Below are 19,895 nucleotides of genomic sequence, written 5' to 3' on the forward strand. Positions count from 1 at the left end.
TCGCTGAGAACCCCAACTACCTTTAATGTACCATAGTTTTGTAGACAGTTTTACATATTCATAAGCGTGATCAAGTTGTCACGAGTTTACTTTTAGCTAGCTAATCTATTTGCAGTGAAATTGGGAGGGGCATTTTTATTGCCAACTTTTTCAGTCACCAATTAATCAATAAACAAGCAGTGGAATGAAGTAGTTCGACAAGTGTTCAAAAGTCAGTAACAAGTCTTTCAAATATAGCTTCAAATATATATTTAATATTTTCTAGAAACCTAGCTAACATTAGCTACGCTGCAGTGATGATGATGGGAATTAGCTAGCTAGATTTCCCCCAGCGGTTTCAATTTAACTATCTAATGGCATTTCCAATCAACTTCATCAATTAGATGGTTAACTAACTAGAACATATATTAGTTTTCCCCTCGCATCTAAAGTTGCCTGATAAAGCTAGCCTGTTGATAGTAAAACTTGGAAGAATGTCAGAGGCCAGCTAGCTAACGCAATAGCTGTCAATGCAATGTACCATTATGTTTCACATGATGAGCAAACTAGTGTCATGCCCTTTCACAAAAAAAAATCGATGAACACAGTTAAAAGAGACGACTACTTTCAAGTAGATCATTTTCGTTAATTTACGTCATCATCTCTTTCTCATGTGGGGAGCTAATTCCTGAGATTTGATTGATGGAACAATCAAGCCAATGGTTCGTCAGTTGTGGTTTTGGCAGAGGGACTGATTGGTCAGGAGTAAAAGGTTCTGCTCGCAGAGCGCAAATCACATTTCCACCTGCAAATATCTTTCTACAAATTTACAAAATGTTTTACAAATGTACTAATCTCTTGTTAGCATGACAACAGTGACAGAACTCCCAGCGTGTATTTTTGGTTCACAGCAGAATATTCATACTCGTAAATAAATTGATTTATAATGGTGACAGAACTACATGAGTTTGTATTTAGGATTTTGTCGTCACACATTGAGATTCGTGGTTGCAAGTACACTTCGCAAATGTATAATTTAATTTTGAAGCTGCCCACTCAAGAAAATGTGTGAAAGATTTAACAAGGGTCGCAAACCTGTAACTTGACATTTGAATACATTCAATAAGATTTGAAAGTATCATTTATTTTCAGAATTATTACAATTCCATAGCAAAGCGAATTACTTCATCACGCAGAGAGGTTTTAGTGTGTGTAAGGGTATGTGTGTGTGTGTGTGTGGCAGAGATGAGATGGTTTATTCAGACATGCTACAGTAGTTGGACTCATCACCTAGTCATCTATCAGGTGTAACAGCACAGTCATCTCCATCCATCCACGCACGCACGTAAGCACACACACACAACACACACCACACACGCACACACACACACACATTAAACTCATGCTTGTCTGGAATAAAGGTCAATATGACATCTGAGCAATATAAATTGTTCCTCTACCGCGTTGTATGGTCCTCATGTGCTTGCAATGTTTGTCCTACCCTTATCCTCCAACATCACAGCTTGTTGGTAATAAACTGTGTGTCATGGAAAAACTACTGTCTCTATAAAAGAGGTCAATCTGTGATGCGTACGGGAAGATAGACTTGAATCAGAGCACTTTGGACAAAACCAAAGCCCTCTTACTCACTTTGAGTCATTTCCAACCAGATGCTTATAATTTGATTTGTGAGTTATAACTCTAAACACATTTAAAAATAAGCCCCTTTGGCCAAATCTCAAGAGATACTACTACTACTCACTATCTAAACAATCCTGCTTAGAATCAGATTTATTTTTGAAACTGTTTTTTTTCCTTCTGAATTATTAGGCTGTCTGTTTCTGTTTGCAGCACCATAATTTAGTGCTGAAAAACACATTTCCATTTAAGCTTCCTCCAGTAGCTGCAAATCTTTTTCCAATTCAGTTTGTTTTCCAATTCATTCGTCTCAGTTAACCCGAGGTACTGGAGTGGAGACTACTTCTCTGGGGGAGGCCACAGACAGGGCAGAGCAAAGAAAACACAAAGCCCCGAAAAGGGCAAACTTCTGTCATCTGCTCAAATAGTTATTCCTTCTCTGTGTGTCTGTCTGTCTGTGTGTGTGTGTGTGTGTGTGTGTGTGTGTGTGTGTGTGTGTGTGTGTGTGTGTGTGTGTGTGTGTGTGTGTGTGTGTGTGTGTGTGTGTGTGTGTGTGTGTGTGTGTGTGTGTGTGTGTGTGTGTGTGTGTGTGTGTGTGTGTGTGTGTGTGTGTGTGTGTGTGTGTGTGTGTTTCTCCTTGGCTGGGAATGAATTTTCCTTCAAACTAATGGGAGACTTTGCTAAGCTACATCGTAAGGAAAGAATGCTACAGTTCCCCTGAAATCTGGATGGTAAGGAGAGCGGGACATTCCTAAAAAAAAAAAATCCAGTTTGAGGTGGAATATGTTCTTTATTGTTTTCATTTGCTTTGAACTAAGTCCACTCCATGAGTCCACAGATGTTGTGGGGTTCAGTTTTGTTAGCACACACACATTCTGTCCACCCCCACCCTCTTTCCACTCTTTTCCCCTCCCCCTCTCCTCCTCTGGAATCCAGTGTCCTGGGAGCCTTTCCATTCGTGCCTGTCTGTGGCAGTCTGCGGAGGGAAGAGCTGGTAGAAGCACTCTGCTACAGGACTAAGCTCTATTTTCAAATCTATAGAGCCAGCCTGGATTCTGCCTTCCCTCTCCTGGCTTCTCCAGTGAGCTGCTCTGCTCAATCTGTGCTGAAATATCCTTTTGATCTTGGCACCTGTTCCAACTCGTCAGCCAGGTGAAGGTGATTCTTTCTCTGTCTCCCTCAGCCATTGTTTTTGGGCTGCTTTTCCTCCCTCCCCCCCTCCTCTCTGTGTTCAGCCCTGCCTCATGCTTTGAGTGAGTGGGTTTGGCTGTGGCTTGCAGTGCGCGTGGAGCTCCAGAATATTCCTCACTAGAGTGAAGGTGTGGAACACTGGAGTAGAATACTGAGACAGAACAGTGAGGTGTTTTGGTGAGGTAGAATTATTTAGTAGAATACTGATTTAGAACACTGAGGTAGAATTTCTGGAAGTAGAAGAATTTTGTGGAACATTGAGGTAGTTACTGTAGATTAGGGAGGATGGGGGGTCATACTGCAGTGGTGTGTTTGGTTCTGCTGGCCCTATGCTGTGTGCTACTGCTAAGAGGAGGGGAGAGCGCAGGAGGCATAGTCTCTATAGGCCAGGCTGTGGAGGAGAGAGGGATGGACGGAGGAATGGAGGCCCTACATGGAGAGGAGTCCCAGGATGAGCTGGCTAGAGAACAGGAGCTCACAGAGACACAAAGACAGACTGGCAAGGCAAAGAGAGCCACAGATGAAGAAGCCATACCAGGTAAGAACAAAGCCAACCTACCTATTATAATACATGTTACTAAGAAGAGATTTGGGACCCACTGGTAGGTCCCAACTGAGTTGTGGCTAGAAACATGGATGCTTTTATCTACTTGATGGGTCTCAAGAAGAATCTGAAAACTGTTTTGGAACCCCTGGCTTGTGTTACACTAGTGTTCTTGGATCCTAGTCTTGGAGACTGTGCACGACTTTGTTCCAGCCCAGCAATAACACATCTTATCATCTAATGATCAAACCATTAATAGAAAAAATCATCTACATCGTCTGGTTGTTGGGTTGGAACAGATGCCTCCTTCCAGGAGCAGGACTGGAGAACATTATGTTACATCGTCAGACAGGGGACAGGGCACAGAGGACAGGGGATAAGGCACAGAGAACATGGCAGGTGGAGGAGGAAGATGAATGGAGAGCATTGGTTTCAAAAGAAGCCGGCGGTTTCCTGAATTACCCAGGCACTGTTCAGTCACTATGACCTGTCCAACAGTATACACACACATACCCTGCACACACCACTCTCACCTGTTTGTCTCCAGCTCACAAAATCAAATCACATTTTATTTGACACATGCACCGAATACAACAAGTGTACACTTTACTGTGAAATGCTTACTTACAAGCTTTTCCCCAACAATGCGGTTAAAAAGTAGATAGATAAAAAGAAAATAGTAACACAATAAAATAGCAATAACAAGGCTATATACAGGCTATATTCAAGGAGTACCGGTACCGAGTCAGTGTACTTGGGTACGAGGTAGTTGGGGTGATTGATTGAGGTAATACAGTGTATTCGGATAGTATTCAGACCCATTGACTTTTTCTACATTTTGTTGTTACAGTCTTATTCTAAAGATTAAATCTACATGCAATAACACTGAATACTTTCCGAATGCACTGTATGTACATGTAGGTTTGGTTAGGTGATTGATTGATTGATTGAATTACTATGTACAGTACCAGACAAACGTTTGGACACACCTACTCAATCAAGGGTTTTTCTTTATTTTTACAATTTTCTGAAGACATCAAAACTATGAAATAACACATATGGAATCATGTAGTAACCAAAAAAGTGTTAAACAAATCAAAATATATTTTAGATTCTATAAAGTAGCCACGCTTTGCCTTGATGACAGCTTTGCACTCTCTTGGCATTCTCTCAACGAGCTTCACCTGGAATGCTTTTCCAACAGTCTTGAAGGAGTTCCCACATATGCTTAGCACTTGTTGGCTGCTTTTCCTTCACTCTGTGGTCCAAATCATCTCAAACCATCTCAATTGGTTGAGGTCGGGTGATTGTGGAGGCCAGGTCATCGGATGCAGCACTCCATCACTCTCCTTCTTGGTCAAATAGCCCTTACTTTTTTTAGTACTTTAAAAAAATATATATATATTTAACTAGGCAAGTCAGTTAACCTCTCTAGGGTACGTGAGACGGTAGCGTCTCACCTCTTCAACAGCCAGTGAAACTGCAGGGCGCCAAATTCAAAACAACAGAAATCCCATAATTAAAATTCCTCAAACAGACATGTATTTTACACCATTTTAAAGATACACTTGTTGTAAATCCAGCCACAGTGTCCGATTTCAAAAAGGCTTTATGACGAAAGCAAACCAAACGATTATGTTAGGTGAGTGCCTATTCACAGAATAACACAGACATTTTTCCAGCCAAAGAGAGGATTCACAAAAAGCAGAAATATAGATACAATTAATCACTAACTTTTGATGATCTTCATCAGATGACACTCATAGGACTTCATGTTACACAATACATGTATGTTTTGTTCAGTAAAGTTCATATTTATATCTAAAAATCTGAGTTTACATTGGTGCCTTACGTTCAGAAGTTCCAAAACATCCTTTGATTTTGCAGAGAGCCACATCAATTTACAGGAATACTCATAATAAACATTGCTAAAAGATACAACTGTTATGCATGGAATTTTGGATGCACTTCTCCTTAATGCAACCGCTGTGTCAGGTTTCAAAAAAGCTTTACGGAAAAAGCAAACCATGCAATAATCTGAGTCGGCGCTCAGAGCCCAATCAAGACACAAATATATCCGCCATATTTTGCAGTCAACAGAAGACAAAAAAACATTATAAACATTAACTTACCTTTGATGATCTTCATCAGAATGCACTCCCAGGAATCTCAGTTCCACAAGAAATGTTTGTTTTGTTCGATAATGTCCATCATTTATGTCCAAATTCCTCCTTGTTGTTCTAGCGTTCAGTACACTTTCCAAACTCACGACGCGCGGGCAAGTCCAGCGGAAAGTACGGACGAAAAGTTAAAAAAGTTATATTACAGTCCGTAAAAACATGACAAACGAAGTATTGAATCAATCTTTAGGATGTTTTTAACATAATTCTTCAATAATGTTCCAACCGGAGAATTCCTTTGTCTTCAGAAAAGCAAATGGAACGGGAGCAAACTCTCATGTGAACGTGCATGGTCAGAGCATGGTCAGCTCATGGCTGCTGGCAGACCTCTGACTCATTCCACTCTCTTTTGCCCCCACCTCACAGTAGAAGCATCAGACAAGGTTCTAAAGACTGTTGACATCTAGTGGAAGCCTTAGGAAGTGCAACATGACCAATATCTCACTGTATCTTCAATAGGAGCTGAGTTGAAAATCGACCAACCTCAGATTTCCCACTTCCTGGTTGGATTTCTTCTCAGGTTTTTGCCTGCCATATGAGTTCTGTTATAGTCACAGACATCATTCAAACAGTTTTAGAAACGTCAGAGTGTTTTCTATCCAAATCTACTAATAACATGCATATTCTAGCTTTTATGGCTTTGTAGCAGGCCGTTTACTCTGGGCATGCTTTTCACCCGGACATGAAAATACTGCCACCTACCCCAAAGAAGTTAAGAACACATTCTTATTTATAATGATGGCCTTGTTCAGGGGCAGAACGACAGATTTTTACCTTGTCAGCTCGGGGATTCAATCTAGCAACCTTTCGGTTACTGGCCCAACGCTCTAACCACTAGGCTACCTGCTGCCCCTTACTGTGAGGATCAACGCTGGAGACGAGAAGCAGGTACAGGGAGTGAACATTTAATGAAACACAGACATGAAACAGAACAGGAACAGCGTCTGGACAGGGGAGAAATAACGACATCAATGCTGACACAGGGAACAAACTGAAGAGCAGACAAATATAGAGGGGTAATCAACAAAGTAATGGAGTCCAGGTGAGTCCAATATTGTGCAGCTGCCCGTAATGATGGTGACAGATGTGCGTAATGAAAAGCAGCCTGGCACCCTCGAGCCTGGATATGTGTTGGGTCATTGTCCTGTTGAAAGCAAATTATAGTCCCTCTAAGCGCAAACCAGATGGGATGGCATATCGCTGCAGAATGCTGTTGTAGCCATACTGGTTAAGTATGCCTTGAATTCTAAATAAATCACAGACAGTGTCACCAGCAAAGCACCCCCACACCATCACACCTCCTCCTCCATGTTTCACGGTGGGAACCACACATGCGGAGATCATCCTTTCACCTACTCCGCGTCTCACAAAGACATGGCAATTGGAACCAAAAATCTGAAATCTGGACTCATCAGACCAAAGGACAGATTTCCAACGGTAGGTGTGTTTAAAGTCCATTGCTTGTGCTTCTTGACCCAAGCAAGTCTCTTCTTCTTATTAGTGTCCTTTAGTAGTGGTTTCTTTGTAGCAATTCGGCCATGAAGGCGTGATTCATACGGTCTCCTCTGAACAGTTGATGTTGAGATGTGTTTGTTACTTGAACTCTGTGAAGCATTTATTTGGTCTGCAAATTCTGAGGCTGGTAACTCTAAGGAACTTATCCTCTGCAGCAGAGGTAACTCTGGGTCTTCCTGTCCTGTGGCAGTCCTCATGAGAGCCAGTTTCATCATAGCGCTTGATGGTTTTTGCGACTGCACTTGAAGAAACTCTCAAAGTTCTAGAAATTTTCTGGATTGACTGACCTTCATGTCTTAAAGCAATGATGGACTGTTGTTTCTCTTTGCTTTAATGAGCTGTTCTTGCCATAATATGGACTTGTCTTTTACCAAATAGGGCTATCTTCTGTATACCACCAGTCAAAAGTTTGGACACACCTACTCAATGCCAAGAGTGTGCAAACTGTCATCAAGGCAAAGGGTGGCTACTTTGAAGAATTTAAAATCTAAAATATATTTTGATTTGTTTTAAACTTTTTTGGTTACTACGTGATTCCATATGTGTTATTTCATAGTTTTGATGTCTTCACTATTATTTTACAATGTAGAAAATCATAAAAAATTAAGAAAAACCCTGGAATGAGTAGGTGTGTATTTTTTTTATATTTAGCTCAACATTAAATTACTTCAGATAGAGAAGCTTGCTATGGAGCGGGCAAGCTATTTACATAAATTGGACGGATGAGTGTAGAGCGCGAGATGCAATGGAAATGTTGCAGGTGGCGAGAGATAGAGAGAGGGTGGAGCCAAGCTTCCTCTTTCACCCTCTCTCGCTCTCCCCATGTGCAACATTTCCATTGCATCTCACGTTCTATAAGTAGGTGTGTTTACATTTTGACAGGTACTGTACATGTAATGTAGGTAGGTACGGGGGAAATGCAGAAAGTCAGGGTAGCCATTTGATTAACTCTTCAGCAGTCTTATGGCTTTGGTGTAGAAGCTTTTCAGGAGCCTTTTGGTCCCAGACCTGGTGCTCCGGTACCGCTTGCCGTGCAGTAACAGAGAGAACAGACGGTACTTGGGTGATTGGAGTCTTTGACTATTTGTAGGGCCTTCCTCTGACACCGCCTGATATAGAGGTCCTGGATGACAGAGAGCTCGGCCCAGTGATGTACTGGGCCGTACGCACTACCCTTTGTAACGCCTTGCAATCAGATGCCGAGCAGTTTCCATACCAAGGTGTGATGCAGCCAGATGCTCTCAATGGTGCAGCTGTATATCTTTTTGAGGATCTGAGGGCCCATGACAAATATTTTAAGACTCCTGGGTGGGAAGAGGCATTTACCGTGCCCTCTTCACGACTGTGTTGGTGTGTTTGGACCATAAGTCCTTAGTGATGTGGACACCGAGGAACTTGAAGCTCTCGACCTTCTCCACTACAGCCCTGTCGATGTGAATGGGGGCGTGCTCGGCCCTCCGTTTCCTGTAGTCCACGATCAGCTCCTTTGTCTTGCTGACGTTGAGTGAGAGGTTGTTATCCTGGCACCATACTGGCAAGTCTCTGACCTCCTCCCTGTAGGCCGTCTCATCGTCGTCGGTGATCAGATCTACCACCGTCGTGTCGTCAGCAAACTTAATGATGGTGTTGGAGACGTGTGTGGCCATGCAGTCGTGGGTGAACAGGGAGTACAGGAGGAGGCTAGGCATGCACCTCTGAGGGACCCCCGTATTGAGGGTCAGCGTGGCAGTTGTGTTGTTGCCTACCTTCACCACGGTCCATCAGAAAGTCCAGTATCCAATTGCAGAGGGAGGTGTTTAATCAGTGAGCAAATGATTGATTTGCTCACTGAGGTAATGGTGCCCCAGTAAGAAAGAGTACAGATGGGGCTCGTCCATCACCATGGATTGATGATGAACTGGGAAATATGGCAAAAGTCTTAGCAGCCAAATCTAAACTAGAAATTGATGAACAGAATTATAGAACACTACGTAATTATGCAGTTAAATTAAATCGCAAGAAAAAAACGTTATTTTACTTCTTTTTTTTATGATTCTAAAAAGGTATGAAATACAGTTACGGGCTTACTTGGTACATTTATTTCATCATGCCAATCTAGTGTGGAGGTCGACGAGAAAACAATAACAAAACCAGCTGATATTGCCAATCATTTTGCAGATTTTTTTACAAAGAAAATGTATTTACTGAGTGATAATGTAAACACCCATTCTTCCAAACAAGCTATTGTCCAATGGATTGATAATCATATTATGAGCAAATTTAATTTAATTTACCCGATGGTAAATCTACAGGTTATCATCTTATGGAAAACATTTTACTGCTCCCCAGATTGAGGCTCCACTGAAATACATATTTAATTGGTCACTGAAAAAGGGGATGTTTGCAAATGTATGGAAGCATGTTAAAATATGTCCTATCCCGAAAGACAGCGAAGAACCCATTACTCCTGCCAATAGTCAACAAATTAGTCTACTCTCTTCACTCAGTAAGATATTGGAGGGTATTGTGAGTAGACAAATATGGGAGTACATGGAAAATAATGATCTGATTACAGCCAATCAGCATGCTTATCGCAAAAATCATTCCACTACCACTGCATTGGTTGACATGACTGATCAGTGGCTCAATGCTATGGATAATGGCAGGTTTGTAGGTGTACTATTTTTTGATTTTAGTGCAGCATTTGATTTAGTGGATCATTAAATATTTTTGACAAAATGATTGCATTATAGTTTTAAGGAGGTAGCATTGAATTGGGTACAGTCATATCTAACTGACAGGAAACAGTCCACCTATATCAATGGTTCATTTTCTTCCCCTCATGCTTTAAACTGTGGAATACCACAGGGCAGCTGCCTTGGTCCACTTCTTTACTTAATATATACCAACAACCTTCCTTATGCCTTATCTGAAACTCAAACCACTACATTTTCAGATGATAATACAATTTATACAGCAAGACAATAAAATAAAATAAAATCTAATTGTATTAGTCACATGTGCCGAATACAACAGGTGTAGACCTTACATTCAAACGCTTACTTACGAGCCCCTAACCAACAATGCAGTTAAAAAAAATACGGATAAGAATAGGAAATAAAAGTAACAAGTAATTAAAGAGCAGCAGTAAAATAACACTTGTAAGACTACAGTGAGGGAAAAAAGTATTTGATCCCCTGCTGATTTTGTTCGTTTGCCCACTGACATTGAAATGGTCAGTCTGTAATTTTAATGGTAGGTTTATTTGAACAGTGAGAGACAGAATATCAACAAAAAAATCCAGAAAAACGCATGTCAAAAATTTTATAAATTGATTTGCATTTTAATGAGGGAAATAAGTATTTGACCCCTCTGCAAAACATGACTTAGTACTTGGTGGCAAAACCCTTGTTGGCAATCACAGAGGTCAGATGCTTCTTGTAGTTGGCCACCAGGTTTGCACACATCTCAGGAGGGATTTTGTCCCACTCCTCTTTGCAGATCTTCTTCAAGTCATTAAGGTTTCGAGGCTGACGTTTGGCAACTCGAACCTTCAGCTCCCTCCACAGATTTTCTATGGGATTAAGGTCTGGAGACTGGCTAGGCCACTCCAGGACCTTAATGTGCTTTTTCTCGAGCCACTCCTTTGTTGCCTTGGCCGTGTGTTTTGGGTCATTGTCATGCTGGAATACCCATCCACGACCCATTTTCAATACCCTGGCTGAGGGAAGGAGGTTTTCACCCAAGATTTGACGGTACATGGCCCCGTCCATCGTCCCGTTGATGCGGTGAAGTTGTCCTGTCCCCTTAGCAGAAAAACACCCCCAAAGCATAATGTTTCCACCTCCATGTTTGATGGTGGGGATGGTTTCTTGGGGTCATAGGCAGCATTCCTCCTCCTCCAAACACGGCAAGTTGGGTTGATGCCAAAGAACTCCATTTTGGTCTCGTCTGACCACAACACGTTCACCCAGTTGTCCTCTGAATCATTCAGATGTTCATTGGCAAACTTCAGACGGGCATGTATATGTGCTTTCTTGAGCAGGGGGACCTTGCGGGCGCTGCAGGATTTCAGTCCTTCACGGCGTAGTGTGTTACCAATTGTTTTCTTGGTGACTATGGTCCCAGCTGCCTTGAGATCATTGACAAGATCCTCCTGTGTAGTTCTGGGCTGATTCCTCACCATTCTCATGATCATTGCAACTCCACGAGGTGAGATCTTGCATGGAGCCCCAGGCCAAGGGAGTTTGACAGTTCTTTTGTGTTTCTTCCATTTGCGAATAATCGCACTAACTGTTGTCACCTTCTCACCAAGCTGCTTGGCAATGGTCTTGTAGCCCATTCCAGCCTTGTGTAGGTCTACAATCTTGTCCCTGACATCCTTGGAGAGCTCTTTGGTCTTGGCCATGGTGGAGAGTTTGGAATCTGATTGATTGATTGCTTCTGTGGACAGGTGTCTTTTATACAGGTAACAAACTGAGATTAGGAGCACTCCCTTTAAGAGTGTGCTCCTAATCTCAGCTCGTTACCTGTATGAAAGACACCTGGGAGCCAGAAATCTTTCTGATTGAGAGGGGGTCAAATACTTATTTCCCTCATTAAAATGCAAATCAATTTATAACATTTTTGACATGCGTTTTTCTGGATATTTTTGTTGTTATTCTGTCTCTCACTGTTCAAATAAACCTACCATTAAAATTATAGACTGATCATTTCTTTGTCAGTGGGCAAACGTACAAAATCAGCAGGGGATCAAATACTTTTTTCCCTCACTGTATATACAGGGGGATACCAGTACAAGGTCAATGTGCGGGGGCACCAGTTAGTTGAGGTAATATATACATGTAGGTAGAGTTATTAAAGTGACTATGCATAGGAGATAACAACAGAGAGTAGCAGCGGTGAATAAGGGGGGGCGTGGCAATGCAAATAGTTTGGGTAGCCATTTGAATAGGTGTTCAGGAGTTTTATGGCTTGGGGGTAGAAGCTGTTTAGAAGCTTCTTGGACCTAGACTTGGTGTTCCGGTACCGCTTGCCGTGCGGTAACAACGAGAACAGTCTATGACTAGGGTGGCTGTAATCTTTAACAATTTTTAGGGCCTTCCTCTGACACCGCCTGGTATAGAGGTCCTGGATGGCAGGAAGCTTGGCCCTGGTGATGTACTGGGCCGGTCGCACTACCCTCTGTAATGCCTTGCGGTCGGAGGCCGAGTAGTTGCCGTACCAGGCAGTGATGCAACCAGTCAGGATGCTCTCGATGGTGCAGCTGTAGAACCTTTTGAGGATCTGAAGACCCATGTCAAATCTTTTCAGTCTCCCGAGGTGGAATAAGTGTTGTCGTGCCCTCTTCACGACTGTCTTGGTGTGCTTGGACCATGTTAGTTTGTTGATGATGTGAACACCAAGGAACTTGAAGCTCTCAACCTGCTCCACTGCAGCCCTGTCGATGAGAATGGGGGCGTGCTCGGTCCTCTTTTTCCAATCGGTTCAACAGGTACAGCAAGCTGTACAAGTAGATTTGGAAAATATCAGGGAGTGGGTTTGCCGGAACAAACTTGTTTTAAACACTAAGAAAAGTTATTTTGGTCTGTTCCACTAGGAAAAGGCCAACACAGCATGGGATACAATTAAGTATGGGGGAGTACAAATTGAGGAAGTGGCAGAAACCAAACTACTAGGAGTGCAGCTAGACAACTGGTTATCATGGTCGTCTCAAATAACTAATCTATGGACAAAAAATATTAAAACTGCATGCATGATCAGAAGGATAGCTAAATATTTACCGGGAAAGATTCTTAAGTAAATGCTTGGGAGTCAGGTGATCTACTGTTCTGTGTTCTGGGGAAATGCATCCACAAGTTAAATTTGGCGGCTGCAGATTGAACAGAACAAAGCAGCAAGGATTGCTTTAAGGTGGAGATATGGTTATTTGGTTGTAGTCATGCTCAATGCTCTTGGTTGGTCATCAGTCAACAAGATAATTGAAAAAAACATGCTTATTTTATTTCATAATATACACCATTTAAAACGGCCAAACTCTATTCACAACAGTATTCAGTTGGAAAGAGACAGACATTCATTAAATACTAGGAACAGATTGTCCACCATCTATATGTTATTTAGACAGAAAAGAGAAATAGGCAAAATAACATTTCGATTTAGAGCAATAAAGAAATTGAATAATTTATCTGAGCAAACAAGAAACTTTTCAATATATAAATTCAAACAATACTTTAAAACCATTTAAATATAATACATAGGAAACCTGTGCTGGACTATGGTAGATGAAGAATCAATCTTTTTAGACTGTTAGAGTATTTATCTGGTCAATATGTCAGGGTATTATGTCTGTTTGTAACAGTGTGTTATATGTGAAAATATGATCATATTATAAATTGTATTTTAATGTTTAAGGACTCTTGGAAGATCAGTCCAAATGAGGACTAAAAGAGATCCTAATGAAATAAAATAAATCCCAGGTTCCTTAGCTTAGTGATGAGCTTTGAGGGCACTATGGTGTTGAACGCTGAGCTGTAGTCAATGAACAGCATTCTCACGTAGGTGTTCCTTTTGTCTTTTGTCATACCCATCTGGACCGTGTCTCTTGGCCAGAGCAGAGCAAAGTATACCTGGGCCTGAGACTGGGACTGGGACTGGGGAAGATTTAGTCTGCTGCTGCAGTAACAGACCTGGCTGGGCTCTGAGCTGAGCATCTTGCAAACAGATTTGTACAGTCAACTTTTCTTTTCCACTGATTGTGCTGTAATCATGGGTGAACAGTGACCACAGAACCCCACTCTACAGTGGAAGGAATCACCCTCTGAGACAGAGATGATGATTAAGTTTTAATCATAAAGTACATTTGTTTCCGAGTTTCACAGCTTAAAATCTAGTGAACTTCAGCACACACATCTGTTGGTTGAATCAGACCAATTTCCCAATTTGGTTGCACTAAAACCATGTATTTATATGGTAATTATATTAGTTAGTAGGTACTGTGTAACCACACTGAAAAAATATATACAATGCAACATGCCTCAATTTTGAAGATTTTACTGAGTTACAGTTCATATAAGGAAATCAATCAATTGAAATAAATCTATGGATTTCACATAACTGGGAATACACAGGGTGTCGCGCCCTGACCTTAGAGAGCCTTTCTATTTCTCTATTTGGTTAGGTCAGGGTGTGATTTTGGTGGGCAATCTAGTTTTCCTATTTCTTTGTTTGGCCTGGTATGGTTCCCAATCAGAGGCAGCTGTCTATCGTTGTCTCTGATTGGGGATCAGACTTAGGCAGCCTTTTTTCCCACCTTAGGTTGTGGGATCTTGATTTTGTTAGTTGCTGTATAGCCTGCAGAACTTTACGTTAGTTTTTGTATTTTGTTGGGTTTTGGTGTTCATTTTAAATAAAAGTAAGATGTTCGCTTACCACGCTGCACCTTGGTCTCATTCCAACAACGGACGTAACACAGGGCCAGCCCGCTCATTTGGCAGATTTAGGCAGCTGCCTGTGGCGGCAGATTGACGAGGGTAGCATTTTCTGAACTAAATTGACCAAGATGCACCTCAAACAACACATTAAATCTCACATAATTCTGCCCAAAAACAATGTCAATTTCTCTTAAACAGTGGCATAAGGGCTTTTAAGGTGAGCGCTGATGTCGCCCTGTGATAAGCAGCTCCCACTTTGTCAAAGGCAATGCTGCAAAATATTTTGATTGTTTATTCCCAGCGCGCCTCTCTGTTGGAGAGAAGCATCGCTGCAGCGCTCTACCAACATTCCTTCCCCAAAAGAAATCTAACATAAATCATGTAGCAGATATAGCCAGGGTAAAACATAACCCATTCACACTAATTAAAACAAAATGTCAAGAAAACTCTAGGCTATTACACCAATTTTTATTATTACCGAATGTCAGCGGCAAATCAGCGAATGGACACGATAGGCTAGACCCCAGTAAACACGGACCGACACCGACGTCTACTGGATGTCTTTTTTTGTTGCAATCCGGACTGGCCTTGCATTCCATGTCCATGGACGTTGGTTTTTAGTCTGGTCCAGACTAGACATCTATGTTTGGTTCAGATTTTGTCTGGTATAGACCGGCAATGATTTGGCCCAAACATAGACGTCAATGTTTTGTTCAGATTTGGTCCGGTCTGGACCGGCCTTGATTTGGTCCAAACATAGACGTCTCTAAATTACGTCTTTTCAACTTTTATTCAGAACCAAAAAAAATTTGATTTCCATGTCCGGAAAATATGTATTTTCACCTTTCATTCAGAACGTAAATTGAACCTAACTTCAATGTCTGGAAAATACGTATTTTAGATGTCTTTTCAATGTCATTTTGTTTACTGGGACTGTTCTAGTTTGTATGGGAAGGCAATTTTTTTGGGCTTGCCTAGGGTGGCAGAATGGCCAAGACCGGCCCTGGGAATGCGTGGTATGCAGTTGGACACACTGTCAAATTGTCTAAAACGACGTTGGAGGCAGCTTATGGTAGAGACATTAACATTCAAGTCTCTGGCAACAGCTCTGGTGAACATTCCTGCAGTCAGCATGCCAATTGCACGCTCTCGCAAAACTTGAGACATCTGTGTCATTGTGTTGTGTGACAAAAATGGGTCGGCAGGTAGCCTAGTGGTTAGAGCGTTGGACGAGTAACTGAAAGGTTGCAAGATCGGATCCCCAAGCAGACAAGGTAAAAATCTGTTATTCTGCCCCTGAACAAGGCAGTTAACCCATGGGTTAAAATTTCAGTTTTCATTGTTAAGTTAAATGAAGGTAAAAAAATTAAAATAAAACATTTTAGAGTGGCCTTTTATTGTCCCCAGCACAAGTTACACAAGTGTAATGATCATGCTGTTTAATCAGCTTCTTAATATGCCACACCTGTCAGGTGGATGGATTATCTTGGCAAAGGAGAATTGCTTACTAGCAGGGATGTAAACAAATGTGTGCACAACATTTTAGAGAAATAAGCTTTTTGTGCGTATGGAAAATGTTATTTCAGCTCATGAAACATGGGACCAACACTTAACATGTTGCGTATTTTTTTGTTGAGTGTATGTTGTACAATAGGTATACATTGTTACATAGTTTGTAGTGTGCTATGAAATAGTTGCTACTACTGTTATACCTATTTGTCCACCATTGAGAAGATATGAGAATTACCAACCACACAGAGTCAGACGGGACAATGTTGATAATGCCCTGACAGCATGTCATTACAGTTTGACTGGGTTTACTAATGGAGAGGAATGTTTTCCATGAAGACATAGCCTCCGTTCCACAGTTATGTCACTGGCACTGATATTCAGACAGCCATGAGGAGAGATAGTGCAATGCCAATGAGGCTCCACTGACTTCTGGATTTACAGAACTTTTTGCTTCCCAATATGTTACATTACAATACCATGTAATACAGTGCCCTCGAGTGGCGATTGAGGCAGCACCATAAGCAGCACAAGAGGATAATTACATCCACATATTATTCATAGCATGCAAAATTCTGTAAATATGTTCATTCAGAGGAAGGGCCAGAAAGAAGAACAGCTTCATTATCCATTCCACATCAAATAGAAACCTACAGTCCAAGTATGTGATTTTGGAATATTCGAATGGGACATAATGTGGTAACACTGAGATAAGCCCAGATCTCCTTGACCATGAGTGTGATGATGTCGCTACAGTTCCTCTTCTTGAGGTTTGTGTGTGTGTACGTGTATGTGTTTGTGTACCGGGCCTCCCGAGTGGCGCAGCAGTCTAAGGAACTGCATCACAGTGCTTGAGGCGTCACTACAGACCCGGGTTTGATCCCAGGCTGTGTCACAACTGGCTATGACCGGGAGACCCATGAGGCAGAGCATAATTGGCCCAGCATCGTCCGGGTTAGGGGAGGGTTTGGCTGGCGCCTGAGAGCTGACTTTGGTCGCCAACTGGATGGTGATTCCTCCGACACATTGGTGCGGCTGGCTTCCAGGTTAAGCAAGCAACGTGTCGAGAAGCAGTGCGGCTTGGCAGGGTTGTGTTTCAGAGTACGCATGGCTCTCGACCTTTGCCTCGCCCGAGTCCGTAGGGAAGTTTCAGCGATGAGACAAGACTAACTACCAATTGGATATCATGAAATTGGGGGAAAACTACCCCAAACCTTTTTTGTAGATAGAACAGAGGAGGCTTTCTTCTGCACAGGACACCGTCATCTCCCCTCCGCCACACACACATACACAGCCTGTCTGCCAGACGTTAGCTCAGCTGTGCCCCCTGCTAGTGATGCTGTCTGGCAGACCCACTTCCTGGTACACATGTCTGGACCGGGATCTCTGTCTTTCTGTCTCTGTCTCTCTCTCTCTGTCTCTCGCTCTCTCATCATTCTGTTTCAATTGCAGAAAGTTGGTGTTGATTTATAGCCGTTGTTTGATTGCCATATTGTCCTATGAATTTCAACATTTACATTACATTACATTTACAATTGAGTAATTTAGCAGACGCTCTCATCCAGAGCACCTTACATATCTGTCTGCAATAGGAGTGGTAGGAGCTGTAAGGCCTCATATTGGGCCCTCAGGGGTCAACATAATCGAGTTTATTCACTTTCCTTTGCTTCTTCGTCCATCTCCAAGCCCGGGTCAGGAGAGCCCCAGAGGAGGAGGAGGGCAAAGGGAAGAAAAAAAAGGGCAAGAAGGACAAGAAGAACAAGGAGTCTAAAGCAGACAAAAAGCTGAAGGACAAGGGAGGCCGCCGCGGCAAAGCACCAACAACTTCACCACCGACCACTACCACACTACCACCAACCACTACCACAGAGGTGTACACAGAGCCAGGTAATTTAGTTACACACCACTCTAGTTAAAGGTCCAATGCAGCTGTTTTTATCTCAGTATCAAATCATTTCTGGGTAACAATTAAGTAGCTTACTGTGATTATTTTCAATTAAAATTGTAAAAAATAAACAAAAAACAGCTTCTTAGTAAAGAGCAATTTCTCAAGCAAGAATTTTGCTAGGACTGCCTGGGAGTGTTCTGAGTGGAGAGGGGAAAACTGACGATTAGCTGTTATTGGCAGAGAGGTTTGGAACTCTTATTGGTTTATTAACTAATTTGCAGCCTGGTGATGTCACCATGGAAGGCCAAAACTCCATCCCACCTAAACAAGGTCTAAAATTTCAGGCAATCTTTCCAAACAGCTCTAACGCTAAAGGGTATTATCGTAATTTTCACAATTTCACAGTATTATTCCAACTTCATAGTGTGTAAATACTGTATATATGAAACACATGAAATCACGTTTTTGACCTCACTGGTTCTTTAAGACAGACTAGAATTGGTAAATTAGATATACAATTATTTGTATTGTGTGAGTGCTAAGTTGTTTGTATGACTGTGCTCTCTGTTCCCTCTGAAGCTCCCACAGAACCTGACCCCTACCCAGACTTCCCCTATTTAGACAGCGGTGAGTGCAGATGTTTTCACATCAGTTCTCTGAAGCTGGTGCCTCAGTGTTCTAATACCAATCAAAATGTTGATCTTATTTGTACCATTGAAAAGTATATGGATTTTCTCCACAATAATAATTTTACATCTACTGTCCTGTGTCCCTCTGACAGAGGATGACTACTGGAACCCTGATGATGGTAAGCCAGCCACCCCAGAGACTGACTCAGAGGACGACTATTGGAACCCTGATGATGATAAGCCAGCCACCCCAGAGACTGACTCAGAGGATGAGTACTGGAACCCTGATGATGATAAGCCAGCCACTCCAGAGACTGACTCAGAGGATGAGTACCAGAACCCTGATGATGATAAGCCAGCCACCCCAGAGACTGACTCAGAGGATGAGTACTGGAACCCTGATGATGATAAGCCAGCCACCCCAGAGACTGACTCAGAGGACGACTACTGGAAGGGAGAGGAAGAGGAGCCTGCAGGCCCAGTGGTCGACCCAGAAGATGACTATTGGAAGGGAGAGGACCCGACGGCCATACCCCCCCCTCTTGTGGTGGATGGAGAGGTGGATACGGGAGATGAAGACTACTGGGAAGCCAAATGTATGTTTAAACCTCAGTTTCCTAAAATGACTGACTGAATGACTGACAATGGATGGATGAATGGGATAAAGGAACCAACAACTGTAAAATGTAATTTTGAAATAACTTGAATAGTAATTTCCAAGTAGTTAGTAAAGTATTTTACATACTAGCTATTCATTTATAAGTTTATAACAGCACATACTGAACAATTTGGACTTGTACATTTCTTCTCCAGCTCCTCTCTATATCAAACCACCTGGAGTCTTTAACCCAGGTTTTCCCAAAACTCGGTCCCCGGACCCCAAGGTGAGCACGTTTTGGTTTTTGCCCCAGCACTACACAGCTAATTAAAATAATAAACTAATCATCCAGCTTTGATCATTTGAATCAGCTGTGTAGTATTAGGGCAAAAACCAAAACTTCCGCCCCTTGGAGTCCAGAGTACCGAGTTTGAGAAATGCTGCTTTAACCAATGAGTTTTAATCAGATGATGGGAAGATCATCTCATATGAAGGTCTGTCAGTGACATTCATAGCTAAGTTCAGCTCATCTGTACTTTGTGTGATAGTTACAACAGGTTTTCATTACGTTACTGTGTCCATATTTCCACTACTGTTTTACTCTACCATTGCTCCATATTTCCACTCCTACAGTATCTTACTCTCCAGTACCCCTCTATTTCTCTCACCATATCACTCCATCATCTCTCTCCGTTCTCATCCTCTATTTCTCTCACCATATCACTCCATCATCTCTCTCCGTTCTCATCCTCTATTTCTCTCACCATATCACTCCATCATCTCTCTCCGTTCTCATCCTCTCATTTCTCTTC

The 19,895-nt window shown here is 42.1% G+C and overlaps 1 protein-coding gene across 1 annotated transcript in view; it reads left to right on the top strand.

Moving 5' to 3' along the window:
• The first annotated feature begins 2,572 nt into the window (after nt 1-2,572).
• The window catches only part of LOC139545088 (inactive carboxypeptidase-like protein X2), a 33,430-nt gene continuing 16,107 nt past the window's right edge, over nt 2,573-19,895 (top strand). Inside the window, exons 1-4 of the mRNA XM_071352486.1 lie at nt 2,573-3,346; nt 17,655-17,855; nt 18,436-18,483; nt 18,638-19,081. Coding sequence (XP_071208587.1) covers nt 3,094-3,346; nt 17,655-17,855; nt 18,436-18,483; nt 18,638-19,081 — 946 coding nt within the window. The 5' untranslated portion in view covers nt 2,573-3,093. The remainder of the gene's footprint in view (nt 3,347-17,654; nt 17,856-18,435; nt 18,484-18,637; nt 19,082-19,895) is intronic.

The sequence above is a fragment of the Salvelinus alpinus genome, chromosome 19 (assembly GCF_045679555.1).
Source record: "Salvelinus alpinus chromosome 19, SLU_Salpinus.1, whole genome shotgun sequence".
Classification (NCBI taxonomy): Eukaryota; Metazoa; Chordata; class Actinopteri; order Salmoniformes; family Salmonidae; genus Salvelinus; species Salvelinus alpinus.